We start from the raw sequence: 22,081 nt of genomic DNA, 5'->3' as shown, positions 1-22,081 counted from the left end.
ACCAGGAATTCTTAGTGCCATATACACAAAGAAAGAAAAAAAAAATTAACTCTTAAATTCACATTTCTCACTTAAGGGCCTCTACATTGAACTGGCTTATAGAGAGAACTACTGACTTCAAACGCACTCTAAAACAAGGCTCAAAAAAAACCCAAAAAACAAAAACCAAAAACACCAAGGCCTGGACAAAAAGAAGGTGGGATTTGTGAAGCCTTAAAAGAAAGTTGCTGCTTTTATAAAAATATGTCAGGACTAGTCAGAGAAGACATAAAACGTTTAAGAAAACAAGCAATTTGGTTCCAGCAACAAGGAACTCAAAATTTCTGGCCTTCTACCTCCTCCCTACTCTCCTGGCTAGATCCTTTTCCTACAAATCTCGTCTTTATTTTTCTTCTCCTAATAGGTGGACACCTCTGTTTCATATATTTTCTTTTTTACAGAAAACCATTGAATCGATCACAGACAAATGGGTCAACTCCATGCTGGCCTTAAGGACCTACAGGTACCACCAAATTCCTTGCATCTCCTCCACCCCCTAAGTGACAACAGGAAGAAGCTACAGAAGAAAAGAACATCACCCATTTTCCTATTAAGAACAGGGAGGAATCTTATGTGGGAAATGAAACAAGGCCTAAAAGAACAAAAAAATCAGCAAAACCCAGCCAAATCCAGACTTGCAGCCTCCTTCTTATTGAACAGGCCCATGTAACAAATGAACTCCCAAAGACAAAGATAGCCCCAAGGCCAAAGACTACATGGCTCAACAAAACAACCCTTGTCTATAAAAAACCCAGCACTCTCTGAGTCTTGCTAGTCAGAGCTCCCGACTGCTCTGTTGGTCAATAAACCCTGCTTGCAATCTCATTGCCTCCTTTTTCCCCCCGCTGTTCTAACAATATTCCCTTAAGCTTACTTTCATACAACAAATTGTAATTAAGTTAAAATTAAATTATATAATATTCATTAATTGATGTTAAAGTAAATTTATCTTGAGAGTTTTCTTATGGTGTAGTGGGTTAAGGATTGGTGTTGTCACTGCAGCGGCGTGTGTTTAATCCCTGACCTGGGAACTTCCACATGCCATGTCTGTGGCCAAATAAATAAATAAATTTATCTAAGTACCTTCCAACACATATTCAATTATACAAATGTTAATACATTAAATGAAAAACTAAATTAAAAATTAAATGATATTAATTAAGTTACAATCAATTAAGATTAATTCAATGTTAATACATAAAAATAAGGCAAGTCTTATGCTGGATGTGAAAGTCTCTGTTTAGTGGGTTAAAAACCCGTTTTGGGAGGAGGAGAGGGTCACAGATACCCATGTTGTAGCCCCTGTGTCTTTGTGTCTGCGACTGTGTTGAGGGGACCACAAGTAAAAACTCTTAGGAAAGGTGAAAAAAAATCAGATCTAAATGAGTACCAAACAAGTTGCTGTAAGTTACTATGTCCAGAGTCAAGAAATCCAGAAAAAAAATTCTCAGCCAAGCTTAAAAAAAATCTAATTTTTCCCAGACCTCTCTCTCCTCAACCCAAAACCAACAAAGTCACTTTTGACTTTGAATGTGAACATGTGGCCATTTACAATGACCACAACTTTCCCATCCAGTGGTGGGGTAAGGGGAGGGTGTACTGACATTTTTTTAATCTCACTTGATTTCCATGGTTGCCCAGGTTAGATCATTACATCATTACCCTGAGGAGATGCCTAGCTCTCTGATCTGCAGATTTTTTTTATTATACACACTTCCATTTTTTAAAAAATTAAAAATTAACTTTATAGGAGAGAACACTGTATCATATATGAAACAAGAGAACTGAAGTGGACATCACCAGGAATTGGGCAAATCTACACTCTGGTGGTCACCAGTGTTAGCTATGCAGCAGTAGGGAAAGGATAGAGTTAAACCCAAGTGTGTTTGGTTTGCAGAAACTAACCATTAAGTTTCAGAAAGTTCCAGACACCAGATGTTCCAAGAAGGCTAGGATGCATTCTAGTAAACAAGATACTACAGTGAGAACAAGTAATCAAGAACAGACTTGCTTGAAGCTTTGGGCAACCTAGAGCAACCTCTGCCTATTACAAGGATCATGCCTACTCCTAGGCTTAAAAATCCCCCATGGAGACAGAGCTTTGAGGGCTATCTCCTGTCTCCTTACTTGTCATAAGTAATAAGAAATAAATGCTTCCGGTTTAACTGAAAGTTCTTGGTGTGTTCATCAGTGAAGCACCCCAAGTGACAAACTCATTGTGTCTGGTCACACAGGGTCAGGGGAAGACTTGATGAAGCCTTTAAAATTTTTGGTCCATCCATTCTCACCACACATGGTCAGGTCATCATCATTTACTGCCAGTCTGTGGTTTCTCTGGACTAATTCTGAGGGATGAGGGCTGCTGCAGAGGCCCAGAGGCTTAATCTTGCTAAGCCTGGCTAACATCTGATAGGAGGAGTGACAGCTGGAAAGAGTGGTGGGAAGAGTCAACAGAGATAATCAATAAACTATACTAAGGAACAGAAGAGCTGTTGTTATGATTGTGGCACGTGGAAGTTCCCTGGCCAGGGAGTGAATCTGTGCCGCTACAGCGACTCAGGGCAGCTGCTGTGACAACACCAGATCCTTAACCCTCTGAGCCAGCAGGGAACGCTGAAGAGAGTTTTATTTGAGCCAAGCTGCGGACTGGGGCAGGAGTGCAGCCTCCACCAAGGAAGTAAGGGCTCCAGAGAAGCATGGTTTTCAGCACAGTTTCATACCCTGTCAGAACAAAGAGAATACATCAAACACGACAGGGGTACCTTTCTTCAAGGTTTCAACAGACCCTAGTTACAAATTAGCATATAGACAGACAGCGAGCGTTACCTTGACATCTGGAACAGGTACTTTAATCTCCAAGAAGATCTAGCATTGGTGTCATAGGAAGGGAGGCATTTCTCCCTACTGTAAAAGTGGACATTCTTTATATAATGGTTAAAGCAAAATACAAGGTATGTTTGACTGTTCTAGTTCACATAAAGTTCAGGACAAATCAGGTATAAGCCCGGCTGGCTTCATTAGTCCCCAATATGCGAAATTTTCTTCCATCAGAGGTGATATGGGAGGCGTAACAACAGGACTGATTTCCTTCCCAAAGCAAAGCACAGCATGCCTGGAGCCCATTATTAAAATACATGTGGAAGGGAAAAATGACTGAATAAGAGCGTCTCAATCGGGTAACGTTGCCAAAGCTGCCCCTTCGCCTGCGAACATCTAGACAGTACCAGCTGCTGGCATCGTAATCGACCGCCAAGATGGCGGCGCCCTCTCAGAAGCCGTTTAGGACGCTGCCATGTGTTGCCTATGAACGGAGGGACTCTGCCACCTTACGGAATCGGATTTCAAGATGACGGCGTCTGCTTGGAAATCGCTCAGTAGGCGCGACCATATTGCCTAAACGTCTGGGCCGTACAAACAGTCCTGTACGGACAGGACCCGCAGACAAGGTGGCGGCGCCCTCGGTAGAGCGAAATATAGGCGTGGCCATGTTGCTTGCGAACTTATGGACGCGGCCACCGTACGGTCTCAGTAGTCAAGATGGCGGCGCCTGAGAGACAGTCCGGGCTTTTAGGCGTGCTACTTGCTTGTTTGTCGCGGAGCGGACGCACTGGGCCTGCGCAATAGGAGTACCTTGCTTGGGAGGCGCGTCTAAAAGCGGAAGTGCTTGTGGGCGCCTTTGCAACGGCCGCGGACGCCGCCGAGCGGTCTGTGTAGGTTCGCGGGTCTCTGGCGGGGTTTGTGAGGGGCTTCGCCAGGAGCGGAGAAATGGTGAGTGCGAGGTCCCAGGATGGGTCGGCGGTCGAGGTCAGTGGGGTTGGAAGCGGCGGGTTCCATGGGCAAACGCATAGGGGGTCTTTGGTGAACCGTAAGAAGAGTCTCTGGGCAGAATGGAGGGGGCCCGTGGTAAGCCTTAACAGGAGTCTGTGGGTAGAATGATGGGGGGCTGATGGTCAGATTTTTTATTTATGCGTAAGCCACATGGGAGTTCTGTGATGAGGGTCCGTAATGGAAGTTTAGGGGGGATCCGTGGTGGTAGTTCCTTGGGGGTCCGGATGGGGGATTCTTTGTGCGGAGTGATGATAAGCTTGCGAAGAGTTGTCTTGGGCAGTCTGGAGTGAGCAGTGTGAGTCCGTGTGGAGGGACCCAGGGGGCGGGGCTGTCTCCGAGGTTAATAACCGGGCATCTGAGGGGAACCCAGGTGGGAAGGCTGAGGAATAAATCATATGGTGTCTGTGAGACCCTGTGGTGGGGATTTGTGGGGAGCCATGTCGGAGGGCAAAATATGGTGAGTGGTAGGTTGTTTGTAACTAGCCGTCAAGAGTGGGAGAGTGGAGTAATGGGCTATCAGTGGGATGAGTGATTGGAAGTCTGGGGCAGAGTAGTGGGTGTCAGAAGTGAGTCATGGGGGTGATCTGTGGGGACTATGGTGGAGAGGTTGATGAGGAGCCATGATGAGACTATTGGCAGAGTGTTGGGGTCTGTGGTGAACCTTGATGGAACTGTACTGGAGGGATGAGGTGCCATGATGGGGGTTCTCTAAGAAGCCATGGTGGGGATATCCCACAGGAGGGGGATGCTTCAGACCCAGAACCTCCAGATGCTGGGGAGGACAGCAAGTCAGAGAATGGGGAGAATGCGCCCATCTACTGCATCTGCCGCAAACCAGACATCAACTGCTTCATGATGTGAGCTGGGGGAGAGGTGGGCAGGATTGACACCTGGCCAGGTTGCGGGGAGGCCGATGGGGCAGGACCCCTCACATCTCCATCACTCACCCTGTTTTCTGCAGCGGGTGTGACAACTGCAATGAGTGGTTTCATGGGGACTGCATCCGGATCACTGAGAAGATGGCCAAGGCCATCCGGGAGTGGTATTGTCGCGAGTGCCGAGGTGAGGGAGTGGAATGGACAGGGCAGGCAAGTGGGGCTTCGAGGGAGGAGGAGGAGCCTTTATGGGAAGGTGAGTCCTGGGGAGCGGTGATATGTGTCTGGGGACAGAGTGATTATTGGTTGTGCTGAGCTGGAACGGAGGCTTCATTGTGAGCTGTGATAGAAAGTCCCACTGGCAGGGGCAGCTCTTCTGGGGGTATGAAGACAGAGCAGGTGGGTGGGACAGAAGAGGAGAGAAGGGGAAGAAAGACTTCTGGGACCATCCATATCTCCCAGTGCCAACACATGCTGGCTGTATCCTCTGTCCCACAGAGAAGGATCCCAAGCTGGAGATCCGCTATCGGCACAAGAAGTCACGGGAGCGGGACAGTAACGAGCGAGATGGCAGTGAGCCCCGGGACGAGGGTGGAGGGCGCAAGAGGCCTGTCCCGGAAGCGGACCTGCAGCGCCGGGCAGGGACGGGGACAGGGGTTGGGGCCATGCTTGCCCGGGGCTCCGCCTCGCCCCACAAATCCTCTCCACAGCCCCTGGTGGCCCCACCCAGCCAGGTGAGTGGCTTTGATGTCTGGAATAGGTGAGGGGATCCTATCTCAGGCCCTGCTCTGGTTCCTAATTTCTGTTCTGGGCACCTCGTCCTAGCATCACCAGCAGCAGCAGCAGCAGCAGCAACAACAGCAGATCAAACGGTCAGCCCGCATGTGTGGCGAGTGTGAGGCCTGCCGGCGCACTGAGGACTGTGGCCACTGTGACTTCTGCCGAGACATGAAAAAGTTCGGGGGTCCCAACAAGATCCGGCAGAAGTGCCGGCTGCGTCAGTGCCAGCTTCGGGCCCGGGTGAGCATGGGCAGGGCTGGGCAGGGTCTGGGGGGGCCATTGTCTTCAGAAAGAGATGATTAAGGCTAGGGCGGGTGGGCTGGGTGGGGTGGGGCATAATTGTATACAGATAGCTGGGGAGGAGCCCGGCCTGTCCTGATGAATGGGGTGCAACCAGGTGTGCTGGGCTAGCAGGGGAGCCCCCAACCTCAGCTGGGCAGGGTAGGACCAGATGTTTCCAGGTGGTCAAGCATGTCAAGGCAGGTGGGGCAGGGCTGAGCATGTCCTAGTGATGGGGGGGCAGGTGTGTTTAGGGAGTTGGTGGGGTCAAGCACTTGTGGAAAGGGTAAGGGCAGGGCCACCCTCCATCCACCTGGGGCTGACCTGGGCCTTCCTCCTGCCGGCACAGGAATCGTACAAGTACTTCCCTTCCTCGGTGAGTCCAGCCCCCCAGGGCGGGCGGGGCATGCGGGCAGGGCGGTCAGGGCCAGTCCTGAGATTCTGCCCCGCAGCTCTCGCCAGTGACGCCCTCAGAGTCCCTGCCAAGGCCTCGCCGGCCACTGCCCACCCAGCAGCAGCCACAGCCATCGCAGAAGCTGGGGCGCATCCGTGAGGACGAGGGGGCAGTGGCATCTTCGGCAGTCAAGGAGCCACCAGAGGCTACGGCTACGCCCGAGCCGCTCTCGGACGAGGATCTCCCACTGGACCCTGACCTGTACCAGGACTTCTGTGCAGGGGCCTTTGATGACCATGGCCTGGTGAGCAGGCAGAGCGTCCCATGGTGGAAGGGTAGAGGTTACAGAAGCAGAGAATGTCCATAATGAGGAGAGAGGAGGCAGAGGGTATGGAAAGCTGATTTGGGGACCGAGTGGGTGGTGGGGAAGTTAGGAGTGGAGCAGGCGAATCAGTGCCTGCCTCACTTGCAGCCCTGGATGAGTGACACGGAGGAGTCCCCATTCCTGGACCCCGCGCTTCGGAAGAGGGCCGTGAAAGTGAAGCATGTGAAGCGTCGGGAGAAAAAGTCTGACAAGAAGGTGATGGAGGCAATGGAATTGGGGTGGGGAGGGAGGCCGAGAACCAGGAAGCGGGGTGGGTGGGGGTGTAGGGGGAGACAGGACCTGGGGTTGACTTCAGCTCTGCCCTGACCCGACCAGTCTTCTCCACAGAAAGAAGAAAGATACAAGCGGCATCGGCAGAAGCAGAAGCACAAGGACAAATGGAAACACCCTGAGCGCGCTGATGCCAAGGACCCAGCATCGCTACCGCAGTGCCTGGGGCCTGGCTGTGTGCGCCCTGCCCAGCCCGGCTCCAAGTATTGCTCAGACGACTGTGGCATGAAGCTGGCAGCCAAGTGAGTCATTCCTGGAGGGCTTAGGGGGTCAGCGAGCACAGAGTAGGGCATGACCAGAGCCCCCTTTATGCCGACCAGTCAGTCACCTCACCTGGCCACCTGCCACCATTCAGTCAACCAGGCACCCACCTGTCCATCCAGTGACTTACCCATCCATCCATTTGCTCATCCACCCAGCTATCTCCCATTCAGTCACCCATTTACTTGTCCCTTCCCCATTGCATCACCCACCCATTGGGTGTCCACTTCCTCACCTTGTCGCTGGCCTTCTCCCCTGCCTGCACCGATGCTCTGCCTCCCTGCAGCCGCATCTATGAGATCCTCCCCCAGCGCATCCAGCAGTGGCAGCAGAGCCCCTGCATAGCTGAGGAGCATGGCAAGAAGCTGCTTGAGCGCATTCGCCGGGAGCAGCAGAGCGCCCGCACCCGCCTTCAGGAGATGGAGCGCCGATTCCATGAGCTTGAGGCCATTATCCTGCGTGCCAAGCAGCAGGCTGTGCGTGAAGATGAGGAGGTAAGCAAGCACGGGCACAGCAGCTCGGGGCCTGGTACCAGGTCCTGCCTGGCCTCACCGTCCCTTCTCCCCGGTGCAGAGCAATGAGGGTGACAGTGATGACACAGACCTGCAGATCTTCTGCGTCTCTTGCGGGCACCCCATCAACCCACGAGTTGCCTTGCGCCACATGGAGCGCTGCTATGCCAAGGTCAGGGTGTCGGCCTGAGGGGGCGGACGGTGTGGGGACAGCATTGGGTCCCTGGGGACAGATGTGCCGTCTCGCAGGGGCACACGGCATACATCCACAGTTCCCTCCGTTTGTGCTCACCCCTCCAGTATGAGAGCCAGACGTCCTTTGGGTCCATGTACCCCACACGCATCGAGGGGTAAGTGTGGGCGCTGCTGGAGGGTGGGGCTTGGAGCAGGGGGTGTTAGGGCTGGGGTCAGAAGTGGAACGTTGTGGGGCTTGGGCAAGGAGGTTGTGCCCCCTCTGCTCCCACAATTCCCTTCTCTGCTCCACACCACCAGGGCCACCCGCCTCTTCTGTGACGTCTATAATCCTCAAAGCAAGACGTACTGTAAGCGGCTCCAAGTGCTGTGCCCTGAGCACTCACGGGACCCCAAAGTAAGGGTTTCTCTCAACTCTCCCATCTGCTTCTTCCTCCCTCCCTCCCTGCCCCATAGTCACCCCTTCCTCGCCCTCCTTCCTTCCCTGTAGCCTGCCTCCCCACTCACAGCTCCCTGTCCTCTTCACCCTCATTCCTCTCCTCTGCCTGTTGCATCACCTCCTATTCCTCCCTTTATCCTGCCTCTTCATCCTTGTCCTCCCCTTTGCATTCCTTCCCACCTTCCCCCGAACTCACCACTCCCTCTTCCTCCTCCCTGACCACTCCCCACTCCTGCCTCCTTCCCACCTCCCCACCCCCATCTCCCCGCAGGTGCCAGCTGATGAGGTATGTGGTTGTCCCCTGGTTCGGGACGTCTTTGAGCTCACAGGTGACTTCTGCCGCCTGCCCAAGCGCCAGTGCAACCGCCACTACTGCTGGGAGAAGCTGCGGCGGGCCGAGGTGGACCTGGAGCGCGTGCGTGTGGTAGGTTCTGATGCTGGTTGTGGCCAGGGTCAGGCAGAGGTCACCAGAGCCCCTTCTCACGGCTCCTTCTGCTCCCCGGCAGTGGTATAAGCTAGACGAGCTGTTTGAGCAGGAACGTAATGTACGCACAGCGATGACCAACCGAGCAGGCTTGCTGGCCCTGATGCTACACCAAACCATCCAGCATGACCCGCTCACAACCGACCTGCGCTCCAGTGCCGACCGCTGAGCCCCAGTGGCCCAGATGTCCTCTTTCCCTGCACTCCTGGCGGGAAGGGCCCTGGATCCTCGTTTGTCTGTTCTGCCATTCATGTTTCTCCGGTGGCCCCTGAGTTTCTCCTGGTGCACATCCACCGTCTGACTGCCTGTTTGCCCTCACCACAGGGCCTCGGAATTTTCTCACGTTCTTGTGTATCCCTCTGTTTCTCCATTCTCTGTGCCTGGGAGGGACTGTGGAGTCTGCTCACCCTGGCCTCCCCCAATTCTGGTTTTGTTAATAAAATTTTGATGAACCAAGAAAGTCAACTACTGATGGTCTCCAAGCTTTATTTAGTTGCAGCTGCGTTCCCACGCCCCTGGAGTAGAGTGGCACACTGGGACTCAGGAGGGGCTGCAGTACAGGTATAGGCTGTAAGTATCTGGTTGCCACCCACTCCGGTCTGCAGGCCCCCCTTGGGCCGTGGGGATATGACCTGCTGAGGGAGAGCCCAATGACCTGTATTCTCAGCCTGTCATTGTGGGACAATGTGTATACAGTTGGCGCTCATAACATGTATGATTGATTTATCATTCCTGTGTAAACAGGAATGTTCTTTTGTTTGTTTTGTTTTGTTTTGTTTTTAGGGCTGCACTAACGGCTTATGGAAGTTCCGAGGCTAGGGGTCTAATCGAGCTGCAGCTGCCAACCTACACCACAACCACAGCAACCTGATCCTTAACCCACTGAGGCGGGGCCAGGGATTGCACCCGCCTCCTCATGGATACTAGTCAGGTTTATTAATCACTGAGCCACAGGGGGATCCCCCAGGAATATTCTTGTTTACTCCAATTAATATTTTCCAGACTAGGAGACCCCATCGTGGCACAAAGGAAACAAATCTGACTGGGAACCATGAGGTTGCAGGTTCGATCCCTGGCCTCGCTCAGCAGATCAAGGATCCATCATTGCTGTGAGCTGTGGTGTAGGTTGCAGATGTGGCTCGGATCCAGCATTGCTGTGGCTGTGGCGTATGCTGGCGCCTGTAGCTTTGATTCGACCCCTAGCCTGGGAACCTCCACGTGCTGCGGATGCAGCCCTGAAAAGCAAAAAAAAAAAAAAAAAAAATTTCCATCCTAGAGTTGTATTAAGTGATGGACACAAGGTCCATGTCTTTCCCCACAAACCCCTCTTTTGGGATGTGTAAACATCAGGAGCCACTGAGTTTGTGCTCAGAACCCTAGCCCGCCCTCTTGTTGGGTCCAGTAGATCCACAGCGCTCCCTTTCCAGGATGGACCTGCCTTCATGGGTTGTAGGGACCCGCCCTTCTGTTTACCTGCAGCGCAGCACTGTCCCCTCCCCAGCCCCTGCAGAAAGAGGTGTGGCCATTGTGGGGACTGACTTGTCTCTGCACCTCTAGGAACTATTCAGCAGGGAAGAGAGTTATGTTTAAGGCAGGACATGGAAACAAATAGGAAATATTCCCTGCTTCTATTAGGTCCTCCTTAACAGGCAGCGTGCATCTGCATTATACATTAACCAGACCTCCTCAAAGGCAGGAATGTCTGCTCAACCATAAAGATCACTGTCTTTTTTTCTCCCTTCTCTTTACGCCAGCACTGGAACTCCTTAGACGGTAACATTCGTGATCCTTTCCTAATTTTGTAAGGGGTCATGGTGACCTGCTTCTGCTGCCTAAGTGCAGGTCTGGACTATGTATCTTTGGTGAACTTAATGTAAGATGTCAGTGTGTTATTTTAGTATATATATTTTTTTGTCTCAAAAATGTATATTAACTGTGCCTTCAACTTACTAACAGGCAAAATAGTCCTCAGAATTTTCCGAAAGAATGTTTCTGGGGTTATAATCCTCGAATTGGCTCAAATAAAACTATTTCTCCTTTACACTGACTATTGATTACTTTTTCTTCAACCTAAGTCTAATTCTGTTCAATGCCTTTTGTTTAAGTGGATATTGTTGAATACGAGGCAGAGGCCTGGAATTGTGAATGGTTTTTTGTTTGTTTGCGATCTGAGCCTCAATTGCGGCAACACAGGATCCTAAACTCACTATGCCAGGCTGTGGATCGAACCTGTGTCCCAGAGCTCCAGGGACACTGCCAATCCCGTTGTACCACGCAGGAACTCCAACAGTCACTTTAATAGGAGCGGCTGACACAGGTATATGCTGACAGGGAAAGATCTTACAGGTTTACATTTTATAGGTCAGATTGACTTGTTACACAATCATTGGACATGTGCTTTTAGCAAGAGAATTAAAGCAAGTAGTGATACATACACTACTGGGTAGGAAAAAGTAATATCTATAATAAAAATAATGATCATTTGTAAAACAGTGAAAAAAAGACCTAGTCCTGAAGGGAGCCATCTAAACAGGTCCTTAAAAGGGTTTGTTTTTCTTTCTTTCTTTTTTTGTTTTACTTTTTAGAACCACACTCGAGGCATATGGAAGTTCCCAGACTAGGGGTCAAATTGGAGCTACAGCTGCCCACCTACACCACAGCCAAAGCAACTCCAGATCTAAGCCACGTCTGCGATCTACAGCACAGCTCACAGCAATGCAGGATCCCCGACCCACTGTGAGAGGACAGTGATCGAACCCACATCCTCATGGATACCAGTCAGTTTTCTGCTACGCCACAAGGAGAACTCCTTTCTCTCTTTTTTTCTCTCTTTTTTTTTCTTTCTTTCTTTCTTTCTTTCTTTCTTTCTTTCTTTCTTTCTTTCTTTCTTTCTTTCTTTCTTTCTGTCTCTCTCTCTCTTTCGTTTTTTTTTTTCTTTCTTTTTCCTTTTATGGCCTCACTTGTGGCCTATGGAAGTTCCAAGGCTAGGGGTCTAATTGGAGCTACAGCTCCCAGCCTACACAGCCATGGCAGTGCTGGATCTGAGCCCCATCTGTGACCCATGCCGCAGCTTGCCACAATGCTGGATTCTTAACCCATGGAGCGAGGCCAGGATTGAATCCACATCTTCACGGACACTGTGTCAGGCTCTTAATCCACTGAGCCACAATGGGAAGTCCAAGAGTTCATTTTTCTTACATCTTATAACCATTTTACCTTTTGGAGAATTTTTTCTGGACACATCTGTACTTCTCCAGAGGTATTGATATAAGTGCAACAAGTAGCATGAGCAATAGCACAAACAAATCCTTGTTTAGCTAGTAGAAAATCCAGGATAACTATTATCCAATACTGCTGGGGCTAAGGAATTTAGGGTTATCTGCTGTACTACAGTGCTTTTTGTAGACTTTTTGACTCTTTGACCAACAGTGGCTGATAGATTTATGAGCACATCTCTGTTTGCATATACTCTAGGAATCAAGATTACCAAACCACTCTGTCACCAGGTATCTTGGTATCCTGATAACATGGATCTCTTGATTTTATAATGGTGAGAGAAAGGAGGTCCATTCGTCTTTTTTATATAGACAATGGGATAACATAACATTCCAATAAGCGTAAACCTTCTACCTGCCAGCTCTCAAGATATCTATGTGCTCATTCTGGGAAGGCGGGTCAATTCCAGTACCACATTTGAAGACAAAACCTGAGAGTGTGACTGCCCAGAGAGCTCTGCTTCATAGCCTCATCAAATGGAAGTTTTGCTAACATGGCATTAAATCACAGGTGCCTTCTCTTGCAGGCTTTTCAAGAGCCATCTGTATGGTATTTGACATAAGGAATTGCTGGCACCAGTTACTTGTGTTTTTCTCTTCAAGACATTTGTTAAGTAAGGGAGGGAGCAAAGGGGTCCTAGGGTATGTTGTGTTTATATGCTGGGGAATTTGATCCTACCAAGTTAAGCCAGAGGAAGGTCCATCCAGTAAGTGATAACATTAGGAACATTTGAAAAGTTAGTGACCAGAATTATGAAGGGTCTTGTTGTGACTGAGGAATTTGATGGCAAACCCAACTGTTGATTAAATTGCCCCCAGTAGCTATTCTATGTGGCAAATTTACTAAAGAATTTTCCTTCTAACCTAAATACTGGGTCAAAAGTGTAGCTGGAAGTAAAATAATAACTCTCAGTGTTGACAGAGAGATAGACAGTTGGTAAACAGTACAATCGAACTAGTAGGAGGGGTCTTACAGGCCTAGTCTAGACTTGGATTAGCCATCTGTTACTGTTGTCGACTTCTCGTTCTAGCTTGGCGATGTTTGTCTTAGTTGCAGCCAAGTGTTTCAGAAACCAGATCACAGTCCATTGAGGAGAAAAACCCATTTTAAAAATGTTAAACATGAACCCAGAAGTTCACTCCTTTGAGCCTTGCAGCACAGAGGTTAGTTAATAAAACCTGGGAGTTCCTATTGTGGTCCAGTGGGTTAAGAACCTGACTAGTATCCATGAGGATGCAGGTTCGATCCCTGGCCTTGCTCAGTGAATTAATGATCCACTGTTATGGTGAGCTGCAATGTAGGTTGCAGATATGGCTCAGATCCTGCATTGTTGAGGCTGTGGTGCAGGCCGGAGCTGCAACTCTGATTTTGACCCCTAGCCTGGACACTTCCATATGCCACATGTGCAGCCCTGAAAAGAAAAAAAAGTGATAATAATAATAATACCTGATATGACCCTTTCCAATGCAGCTGCAAAGAATCTTGTATTTGATGCCATTTCCAATTGTCGAAATCTCCAAGTTGCAATCCGAAATCCTTAAGGTCTTCATCTCCCTGGAGCTCACTGTGAAAGGAATTAGTTACCAGTTTTTTATTTTCTCTAAGTGCCTTAACAAATCCCTGATAAAAATGCAAGACAGCACCCTTAAGCAACGCTGATTCGTACATGCCTTCATCTGGGTGCGTAGGTCGTCCCTGGCTAGAGGTCAAATCAAACCTGCAGCTGCTGGCCTATGCCACAGCCACAGCAATGCCAGATCCTTAACCCACTGAGCGAGGCCAGGGATCAAACCCGTATCCTCACCAACACTATGTTGGGTTCTTTACCTGCTGAGCCGCAACAGGAACCCTGCTGAGCCGCAACGGGAACTCTGCAAGTACATCTTTATAATCCACTGTGGGAAAATGTTGCCAAAACTATTGTTTTCCTCAAAAAACTATCTTTCAGCTACCTGATTAGTTAAAGATGGTACATGCTGGAGTATACCATTGTGCTCTTTCAGGTACTATAGTTTTGTTTTTTTTTAATCGGTTCAAACCATATTTGTGTGATAGGGTCAAAAATTCTCCCCTTTTGTTGCCACCTCTATTTCTCTTCTTTAGTGGCAATTTCTTGAGCCTGTTGAAGGAAATTTTTTACTGGGTTAGCAGGGTGAAGTTTTAAATTTGTTTGGCTGCAGCATCAGGAAGTTTATCTCCTCAAGCTTCCTTAGTGTCAGATTTGGAATATCCTGGTGTTTTAACAATTGCCAAATGTTTTGGTAGTTGTATAGCACTTAATAACACTGCAACCTATTTACCACTCTTTATAGACTCTCCTGAAGAGGTTAAAAACCCTTGTTTTTAGAGCATTCCAAAGTTGTGTGCTCCTCCAAAGACAAAATGACTGCCAATGTATATATTTGCTATCTGGTCTTTAGCTAGTTGACAAGCTCACTTAAGGCAATTAATTCAGCTTGCCACATTGACTTTGTTTCCAGTAAATCAGAGGTTTCAATTAGGTCCACTGTGAATATTATTGTGTAATCCAGCTTGCTAATGTCCCTGTGTTCATTCTTTATGTAGCATCCTTCTGTAAACCAAATTAAGTCAGCATTATCGATAGGAATTTCTCATAAGTCGTACCTGGAGCAAGAAGATGATCTGTTAATATAATGCAGCCACAATTGTTTTCCTGTGGTGCTGGAAGCAAAGTAGCAGTGTTAAGATTATTGCATTGAACAAAAGTACTACTAGGTACATAAAGCAACAATACTTCGTAAGAAGCTAGTCAGCTTACAGAATAGTGCTGAGGGAGGTGAGAGTTTAGAAGAAACTCAACTGAGTGTGAGACATAAACAGTTAAAGGAGATCCTATTATTATTTCTTCAGTAGCCTTACACAAGAAAGACTTTGCTGGAGTTCCCATTGTGGCTCAGTGGTTAATGAACCCGACTAGTATCCATGAGGACTTGGATTTGATCCCTGGCCTCACTCAGTGGGTTAAGGATCCAGTGTTGCTGTGAGCTGTGATGTAGGTCACAGACACGGCTCAGATGCCGAGTGCTGTGGCAGTGGTGTAGGCCGGCAGCTACATCTCTGATTTGATCCCTAGCCTTGGAACCTCTATATGCTGCGGGTGCAGCCCTCAAAAGACAAAAAGAAAAAAAAGCCTTGCTGAAATAACCCTCATTCAAGGTGAAAGTCCTTTGGATACAAAGTCTGACTGCTAAACATAATATTCTATGGGTTGATAGTGATCACCACGTTTTTGAGTAATATACCTAAAGCAATTCTTTATCTTCAAGCACAAAGGGAAAAAAATGGCAAGTTATAATTAGTGTGACCCAGAGCCAGTGTCTGAATTAAGATGGATTTTAAGGTGTTTATGGCCTCTTTTCCTTTCGCATTCATTCAGTCAGATCAGGCTGGTCACACCTAAGTAATGCATTTGAAGGATGAGCAATAAGTGAAAAATTAGGTACCTAATTCCTACAATATCTAGTCAGACCCCCAAATCCCCTTGATTTTTTGTTTGTAGAAGTGAGAAAGCTAATACTCCTTTCAATTTTTTTTTTGGGAATCAATCAAGAGTCCTTCCTAGATATTAGACAGTCCAAATGTTTTACAACAAAAGAGCAAGATTGGACTTTATCATTGGACAATTTGTATCCCTTGGAATCTCGTTGCTGTAACAGATGGAAGGTGTCTTTTTGAGAATCTAATTCAGTTCTAGAACATGAAAGCAAATCATCTACATACTGAATTAAAGTAAAGCCACCAGGGAAGTTGACACCAGCTAAATCAGCTTTAAGAATTTGGGAAAAGTAAGTGGGGCTTTCACTATAGTCCCATCACTTGGTCATGCAGGTGTATTGATGATTTTTGCACACGAAGGCAAAAAGGTATTGACTGTCCTCTACCAGAATACTAAGGAAGGCACTGCATTAATCAAGTCCTGAAGCATAGCAGCAATCAGCTGGAATGGCTGAGAGCAGAGTGTGCAGATTTGGGACCACAGGATATCGTGTGAATCATAATATTATTTACAGATCTCAGCTCTTTAACTCCAACCTTTCCCATTTACCTTTTCTCAGGAGTAAGATAGGTATGCTACAAGGACTAGTACAGGAAATGATAAGTCCCTCAAGACACTTGTGAATAATAGATCTTATTTCATTTAATTTTTTTTTTTTAAGAGCCCTACCCCCAGCATATGGAGGTTCCTAGGCTAGGGGTCGAATCGGAGCTACAGCTGCTGGCCTACACCACAGACACAGCAACGAAGGATCCGAGCAAGCTGTGTTTACAACCTACACAACAGCTCACGGCAACGCCAGATCCTTAACCCACTGAGCAAGGCCAGAGGTCCATCCTGCAACATCATTGTTCCTAATTGTATTTGTTTCCACTGTGCCCCGGCAGGAACTCCCCATTTAATGCTTCTGGTTTAAGTGATATTGTCAAATATTAGATAGAGGCTTGGAGTTGTCAACTATCACCTTAATAGGAGAAGCCAGTTTAATTTTCCCAATATTTGAAGAGGAAGATGACAATAATTTTTTAGGCTCTTGCTAGAACAGGTCATTAATTTTTTCTTGGTCTGTTTGAACTACTGATTTCATAACCACCTATTTTTCAGTAATTAGATTTTGATCAGCATTAAATTTTCTAAATCTAGAAGTATCTTACCTTTTTATGAAAAGGGAGTATGAGCAGCGCAGGCTTCTAAAGGGTCTCTTCCTTATCGAATGAATCAGGACACATTTTACTAGGAGAAATACAAGTCTCCCTGTGATAGTTCCTAATTGAAAAGTTATCAACTCTGATTTAAAATTTTGCATAAGTAAATTAGAAAGCCCTACCATTCAGATTTACTGTTTTCCCTGAGTAGAAGGTGATGTATAAATGCAGGGTAAAGAACAGAGATTGTAGCCCCAGTATCTAAAAGAGCCTTTGAAGTTTTCTCTCTGATTGATATTCCAATTTCCCCTAACTTATTCTTGCCAAGGAGGGGAAATATCCTCTTATAATCCCGGGAGCACCCTGATCCCTTTTTAGTTTTGTCATGTTCCAAATCCTGTTTAAATTTATGGCACTCTCACTTGAAGCGACCAGGACTTTTGCAATAAAAACAAATGCAGTTATTTTGATTTTGGCCAGAGTTAGAAAAAGGTGATTTAATAGGACCACTAAGTTGTTGTAGTTGTCCATTAATACTTTAGTGACTCCTTTTCTTTCTTTGGAAGGTCTGAGAAGGTTTCTGCAATAATGACAAGCACATTAGCATATATTTTGGCTCAGTCATGTCTTTTAATTAGCTTTGCTATTGTTTAATCTAATCCTTTTCAGAATTCCCTTGTGGCACAGCAGGTTAAGGAACCAGCCTTGTCACTGCAGCAGCTCAGGTTGCTGCTTTGACCCAGGTTCAGTTCCTGGCCCAGGAAATTCCACACACCTTGGGTGTGGCCCCCCCAAAAGGTAAATAATCCTTTTTAAAGATTGAATCTAGAATTTGATCATTTTGATGATTTTGAAAACTTTCAAGAGCTGTTTTCTGGAGTGCTGTTTGAAGGTTTTCTCAAACCTCTCAAAATGATCAAAAATAGTTTCTCCAGACTTTTGATTATATTGGTGGACCATTGTGGAATCTATTTTCTCAGGTAAAATTTGGGGGATTGCTTGGTACAAGTTATTAGCAAGTTCTCTACACCTCTGGAGATGTGTCTGCTAGTGCTTCTGAAAATCTTCCATAAGTACCTTCCATTCTGCCATTTGTAGTCTTTCCTTGGCTTTACATATGGACACCAGCAAACACACAAGCTATAACAAATCTGAGTATCCTGGCTCTTGTGTCCTAACAGATTGAATCCTCTAGCAAACCCTAAAAGATCTTGTAAAGGGTCTGGGAAATCTTTAGTTAAATTTTTAAGTTCATCCATGTTGCTGCAAGTGGCACTATTTATGAAATAATGCCATTTTCAGGAACATGGATGGAACTAGAGACTCTCATACTGAGTGAAGTCAGAAAGATAAAGACAAATACCATATGATATCACTTATATCTGGTATCTAATATACAGCACAAATGAACTTTTCCACAGAAAAGAAAATCATGGCCTTGGAGAATAGTCTTGTGGTTGCTGGGGTGGCAGGAGCCCGGGGAGGGGGCGGGGGAGGTGGGAAGGGAGTGGGATGGATTGGGAGCTTGGGGTTAACGGATGCAAACTATTGTTTTTGGAATGGATTAACAATGAGATCCTACTGTGTAGCGCTGAGAACTATGTCTAGTTACTAACGATGGAGCATGATAATGGGAGAAAAAAGTATGTATACAGGTATGTGTAACTGGGTCCCCATGCTGTACAGTGGGAAAAAAATTGTGTTGGTGATATAACAATAAAAAATTTAAGTTCAGTTGTAGTCCAGGGAGTATGCATTACTGTAGGCTCATCTCTTCCTGTAGGTCACTATTTAAAGGGAGCTGCAATGACTTTAGTGCTCTCAGCATTTATCCCCTGGGGTTTAGTTAATTTCTCCTTTGGAGGTGGAGGAGGAGGTCAAGCAGACAAGTTGAGGTATGGAGGTTCAGAAAGGAGAGGATATAAAGGTGTCAAAGGAGGATAAGGAGGGGAAGGAGGAGGAGGAAAGAATAGGTTACCTTCTGACCTTTTCTCCAATTTAGCAAAAGTTTCTAATAATTTTCAATTAGTTTCATGCCAAGATGACATTATATCATTACCATGCTTCAAAGCTGCTAAGTACCAATTGAAATATGCTTCCCAGCCTGTCTATATAATTTTATTACTGGCTTTTTCCAGTGGTGCACACAAGCAAACTATTTTGGTAAGATGAATGTTCCCCACTTTGGCCACTTAAGAGTTATCTTTAATTAGATCATCCAATTTACCAAGCTCTTGCAAGTTTCAGCTCCATACATATTGTACACAAAGCCAGCCAGAGTTCCATGGATGGCTGCCCCCCTGGGAGCTGGTTGGCTTTAGAAGCACAATTTACTATTTCTTTTTTGTTTTGTTTTTTATTATAGTCACAGTTTCTAAGGGCAGTGCAGTCGGCCAGAAGCTTAGCACCTCAAGGAGTCACCCTTGAGTCAGTTCAGATCTTTTGTGTCTCAGTTTCTTTCCTGTCAGCTGTCTAAAGCCACCAATAGTGGCTTGGACCACTGAATGACCAATTCCTTCTCCTTTTTTGCTGTTTTTTTTTTTTTTTTTTTTTTTTTTTTTTTTAATAGGGCCGCACCTGCAACATATGGAAGTTCCCAGGCCAGGGGTTGAATCAGAGCTACAGCTGCTGGCCTATGTCACAGCCACAGCCACACGGGATCTGAGCCACATCTTTGACCTACACCAAAGCTCACCACATTGTTGGATCCTTAACCCACTGAGCAAGGCCAGTGATTGAACCCACATCCTCATGGATCCTGATAGGGTTCGTTAACTGCTGAGCCACGAAGGTAATTCTTGACCAATTCATTCATAAATGCATCCCCAGTTGAATTGTAAATTACCTAGAGTGTTATAAGGGTGTTTCTTATATGATAGCTACTCATTATAAAGATGAATCCTCAGACACTTATGCTAGGTTCTCAGTCACCGGAGAAGGTCTTATGGCTGGAAGGAGGGAAAGTCCCTTTTCTTCAGAGCCGAATAGTCCCTCATTTCACTGTTAAACAGTTTGTTCAAGCCATCTATACACAATCTTTCCAACTTGAGCCAAATTAAAAAGTCCAGCCAACCAAGTTCACTCCAAAGTTCCTTCTTGACTTTCTCTGCTAAAGAACTTCTAAGTCATCACCTAGGAAGTTTCCCCTTGGTTCCTTTCACCTGAAAATGTACTGGTACCCCTTAAGGTTATAAGTCTTAAGATTTTGACAGACATCATGCAGATATCAGGAGACCTCACCAAAGCAAGTGAGGAATACAAAAAACTAGTGGGGCTCAAAGGGCCAGGGCTGGTACCAAGTGCTGGTTTGGGATAGACTCCAGATGTCCTCTGGTGGGTGTCTTTTTTTTTTTTTTTTTTTTCACTTTTGGCTGCCCTGTGATATATGGAGTTACCAGGCTAGGGATCAGATCCAAGTTGCAGTCACCATCTAAGCTGCAGCTGCAGCAATGCCAGATCTTCAATCCACTGCACCTGGCTGGGGAGAGAACTTGCAACCTAGTGCTAAGACACTGCTGATCCCGTTGCACCACAGCAGGAACTCCTGGGTGTCTCTTATACCCTATTAACTACACCAAGCAAGTGTAGACAAAAAATGGATCAATAGCGATCTAAAGGAGAAATAGAGAATTTTAGCTGAGCCAATCTGAGGATTATAAGCCAGAGACAGTCTTTCAGAAAATGCTAAAGATTGTTCCACCTGTTAGAAGTTGAAGGCATAGTTTTATACATTTTTAAGACAAAGGATTGTATATAAAATGAAAACTGACTGGAGTTCTCTGATGGCTCAATGGGTTAAGGACCCAGCATTGTTACTGCTGTGGCTCTGGTTACAGTGGTGATGAGGATTCAATCCCTGACCCAGGAACTTCTGCATGCCACAGGTGTGACAAAAAAGAAAAATGATACATTGACATTTTATGTAAAGTTCACCAAATTTTTTCACTGCACTCAGAAAATATGTGCTCTGTTTATTATCGTGATTATTGTGGGTATTATTATCCTTTTTCTGGCAATCAAGCTACTCATGGTATGTATCCCTGTTTGCTTTAATTTCACTGCTAAAAGTACAAGTACATTGTGGCTCAGCAGTATGGAACCCAACTAGTATCCATGAGGATGTGGGTTCAATCCCTGGCCCCTCTCAGTGGGTTAAGGATCCAGTATTGCCATGATCTGCAGTGTAGTTTGCAGACATGTCTTGGATCTGGCATTGCTGTGGCTGTGGCATAGGTTGGCAGCTGCAGCTCCTATGGAACCCCTAACCTGGGAAATTTCATATGCCACAGGTGTGGCCCTAAAATAATAATAAAAAAAAGTACTGTACAATGACTTTGTAATAAGTTAATATGACTGATAAAATATAAGCCTATAAAATGTTTCCCTGTTAGCATATATCTCTGAGTTGGTCACTATGTTCAATTAATTAATTTCTCCTTTAGTTTGCTTAATTCTGAAATTTTTATGATAAGGAAAGCAGTGTTGCAAAACCAATTGTGTTTTGACATTTTAACTGCTTGGTAAAGAACCTATACTATAGTCCAGTGTAACTGTTGTTTTTCTTACTTAGATGAGTCCTCTAATATAACATCTATATGAATCACACGAAAAATTGAATTTTTGCATTAAGAGATTCCCTTCTTAGTCTATTTCTCTGTACATGGGTCAGCTCTGGGGGCTCATACCTTAAATCTCTTCCTATGACTTTATTATTTTTGTTGGTTATATTTATTATGTTCTGTAATATTTATAAAAGTAATAATCTATTGTGTCTTTGGTGCATATCCAAACCTGCAATTAAAATAATGACTTGAAATTATTGATCATATTTATAATTCTATATAAAGTCCTGAACATGAACAAAGTGCATAGGAGGGTAATTGGACAATAATTGGCATGAGTTCTATTGAACAGCCTGAGATTGACAATGAGTCCTTGCCTTGTATTTTACTGGTACTAAACCCCTGAATGATGGAAAGAAGTGGGCTAATGGGACCTGCTATTGAGGGATAGGATGGATCCAGGACAGGGAAGCAACCACCCTGGTGTTGAGGGACCAAGCAGTTGCTCACCTAATACTTTCTATTGAAAGATTAATGATCAAAAGGGGAGAATGATGGAATAAAATTTATGTTTTTTTCTTTGTTTTGTTTGTTTTTTACTTTTTTTTTTGTCTTTTTGTCTTTTTCAGGCGGCACCAGTGGCATATGGAAGTTCCCAGGCTAGGGGTCTAATCATATCTGTAGCTGCCGGCCTATGCCAGAGCCACAGCAACACCAGATCTGAGCTGCGTCTGTGACATACACAATAGCTCATGGCAATGCCAGATCCTTAACCCACTGAGTGAGGCCAGGGATTGAACCCACAACCTCAAGTTTCCTAGTTGGATTCATTTCCGATGCAAC

The 22,081-nt window shown here is 46.1% G+C and overlaps 1 protein-coding gene across 4 annotated transcripts; it reads left to right on the top strand.

The window, feature by feature from the left end:
- Positions 1 to 3,717: 3,717 nt before the first annotated feature.
- Positions 3,718 to 9,203, top strand: CXXC1 (CXXC finger protein 1). Of its 4 annotated transcripts, none has more exons than XM_003121437.5 (15): positions 3,718 to 3,807; positions 4,606 to 4,724; positions 4,829 to 4,929; positions 5,241 to 5,476; positions 5,568 to 5,762; positions 6,151 to 6,177; positions 6,254 to 6,499; positions 6,668 to 6,775; positions 6,908 to 7,092; positions 7,398 to 7,605; positions 7,685 to 7,795; positions 7,924 to 7,973; positions 8,116 to 8,212; positions 8,526 to 8,678; positions 8,761 to 9,203. In XM_003121437.5, the coding sequence occupies exons 1-15, from the start codon at positions 3,805 to 3,807 to the stop codon at positions 8,905 to 8,907; spliced, it is 1,986 nt and encodes a 661-aa protein (XP_003121485.1). In that variant the 5' UTR covers positions 3,718 to 3,804; the 3' UTR covers positions 8,908 to 9,203. The 4 variants fall into 4 exon arrangements, with proteins under 4 accessions (XP_003121485.1, XP_084822130.1, XP_005654484.1 ...); XM_084966004.1 differs by having other exon boundaries at positions 6,254 to 6,583; XM_005654427.4 differs by lacking the exon at positions 6,151 to 6,177.
- The last annotated feature ends 12,878 nt before the right edge of the window (positions 9,204 to 22,081 follow it).

Source organism: Sus scrofa, chromosome 1 (assembly GCF_054392235.1).
Source record: "Sus scrofa isolate SSC_HxYL_T2T_F1_AM1 chromosome 1, Sscrofa_HxYL_maternal_Yorkshire_Landrace_v2.0, whole genome shotgun sequence".
NCBI lineage: Eukaryota > Metazoa > Chordata > Mammalia > Artiodactyla > Suidae > Sus > Sus scrofa.
This window is presented reverse-complemented; position numbering and strand designations above follow the sequence as displayed.

Excerpts from the sequence above, each read along its gene's own strand:
- CXXC1 (XM_003121437.5), top strand. Across the intron at positions 7,974-8,115 it reads TACCCCACACGCATCGAGGG|GGCCACCCGCCTCTTCTGTG; the intron begins GTAAGTGTGGGC and ends CCACACCACCAG. Across the intron at positions 8,679-8,760 it reads ACCTGGAGCGCGTGCGTGTG|TGGTATAAGCTAGACGAGCT; the intron begins GTAGGTTCTGAT and ends GCTCCCCGGCAG.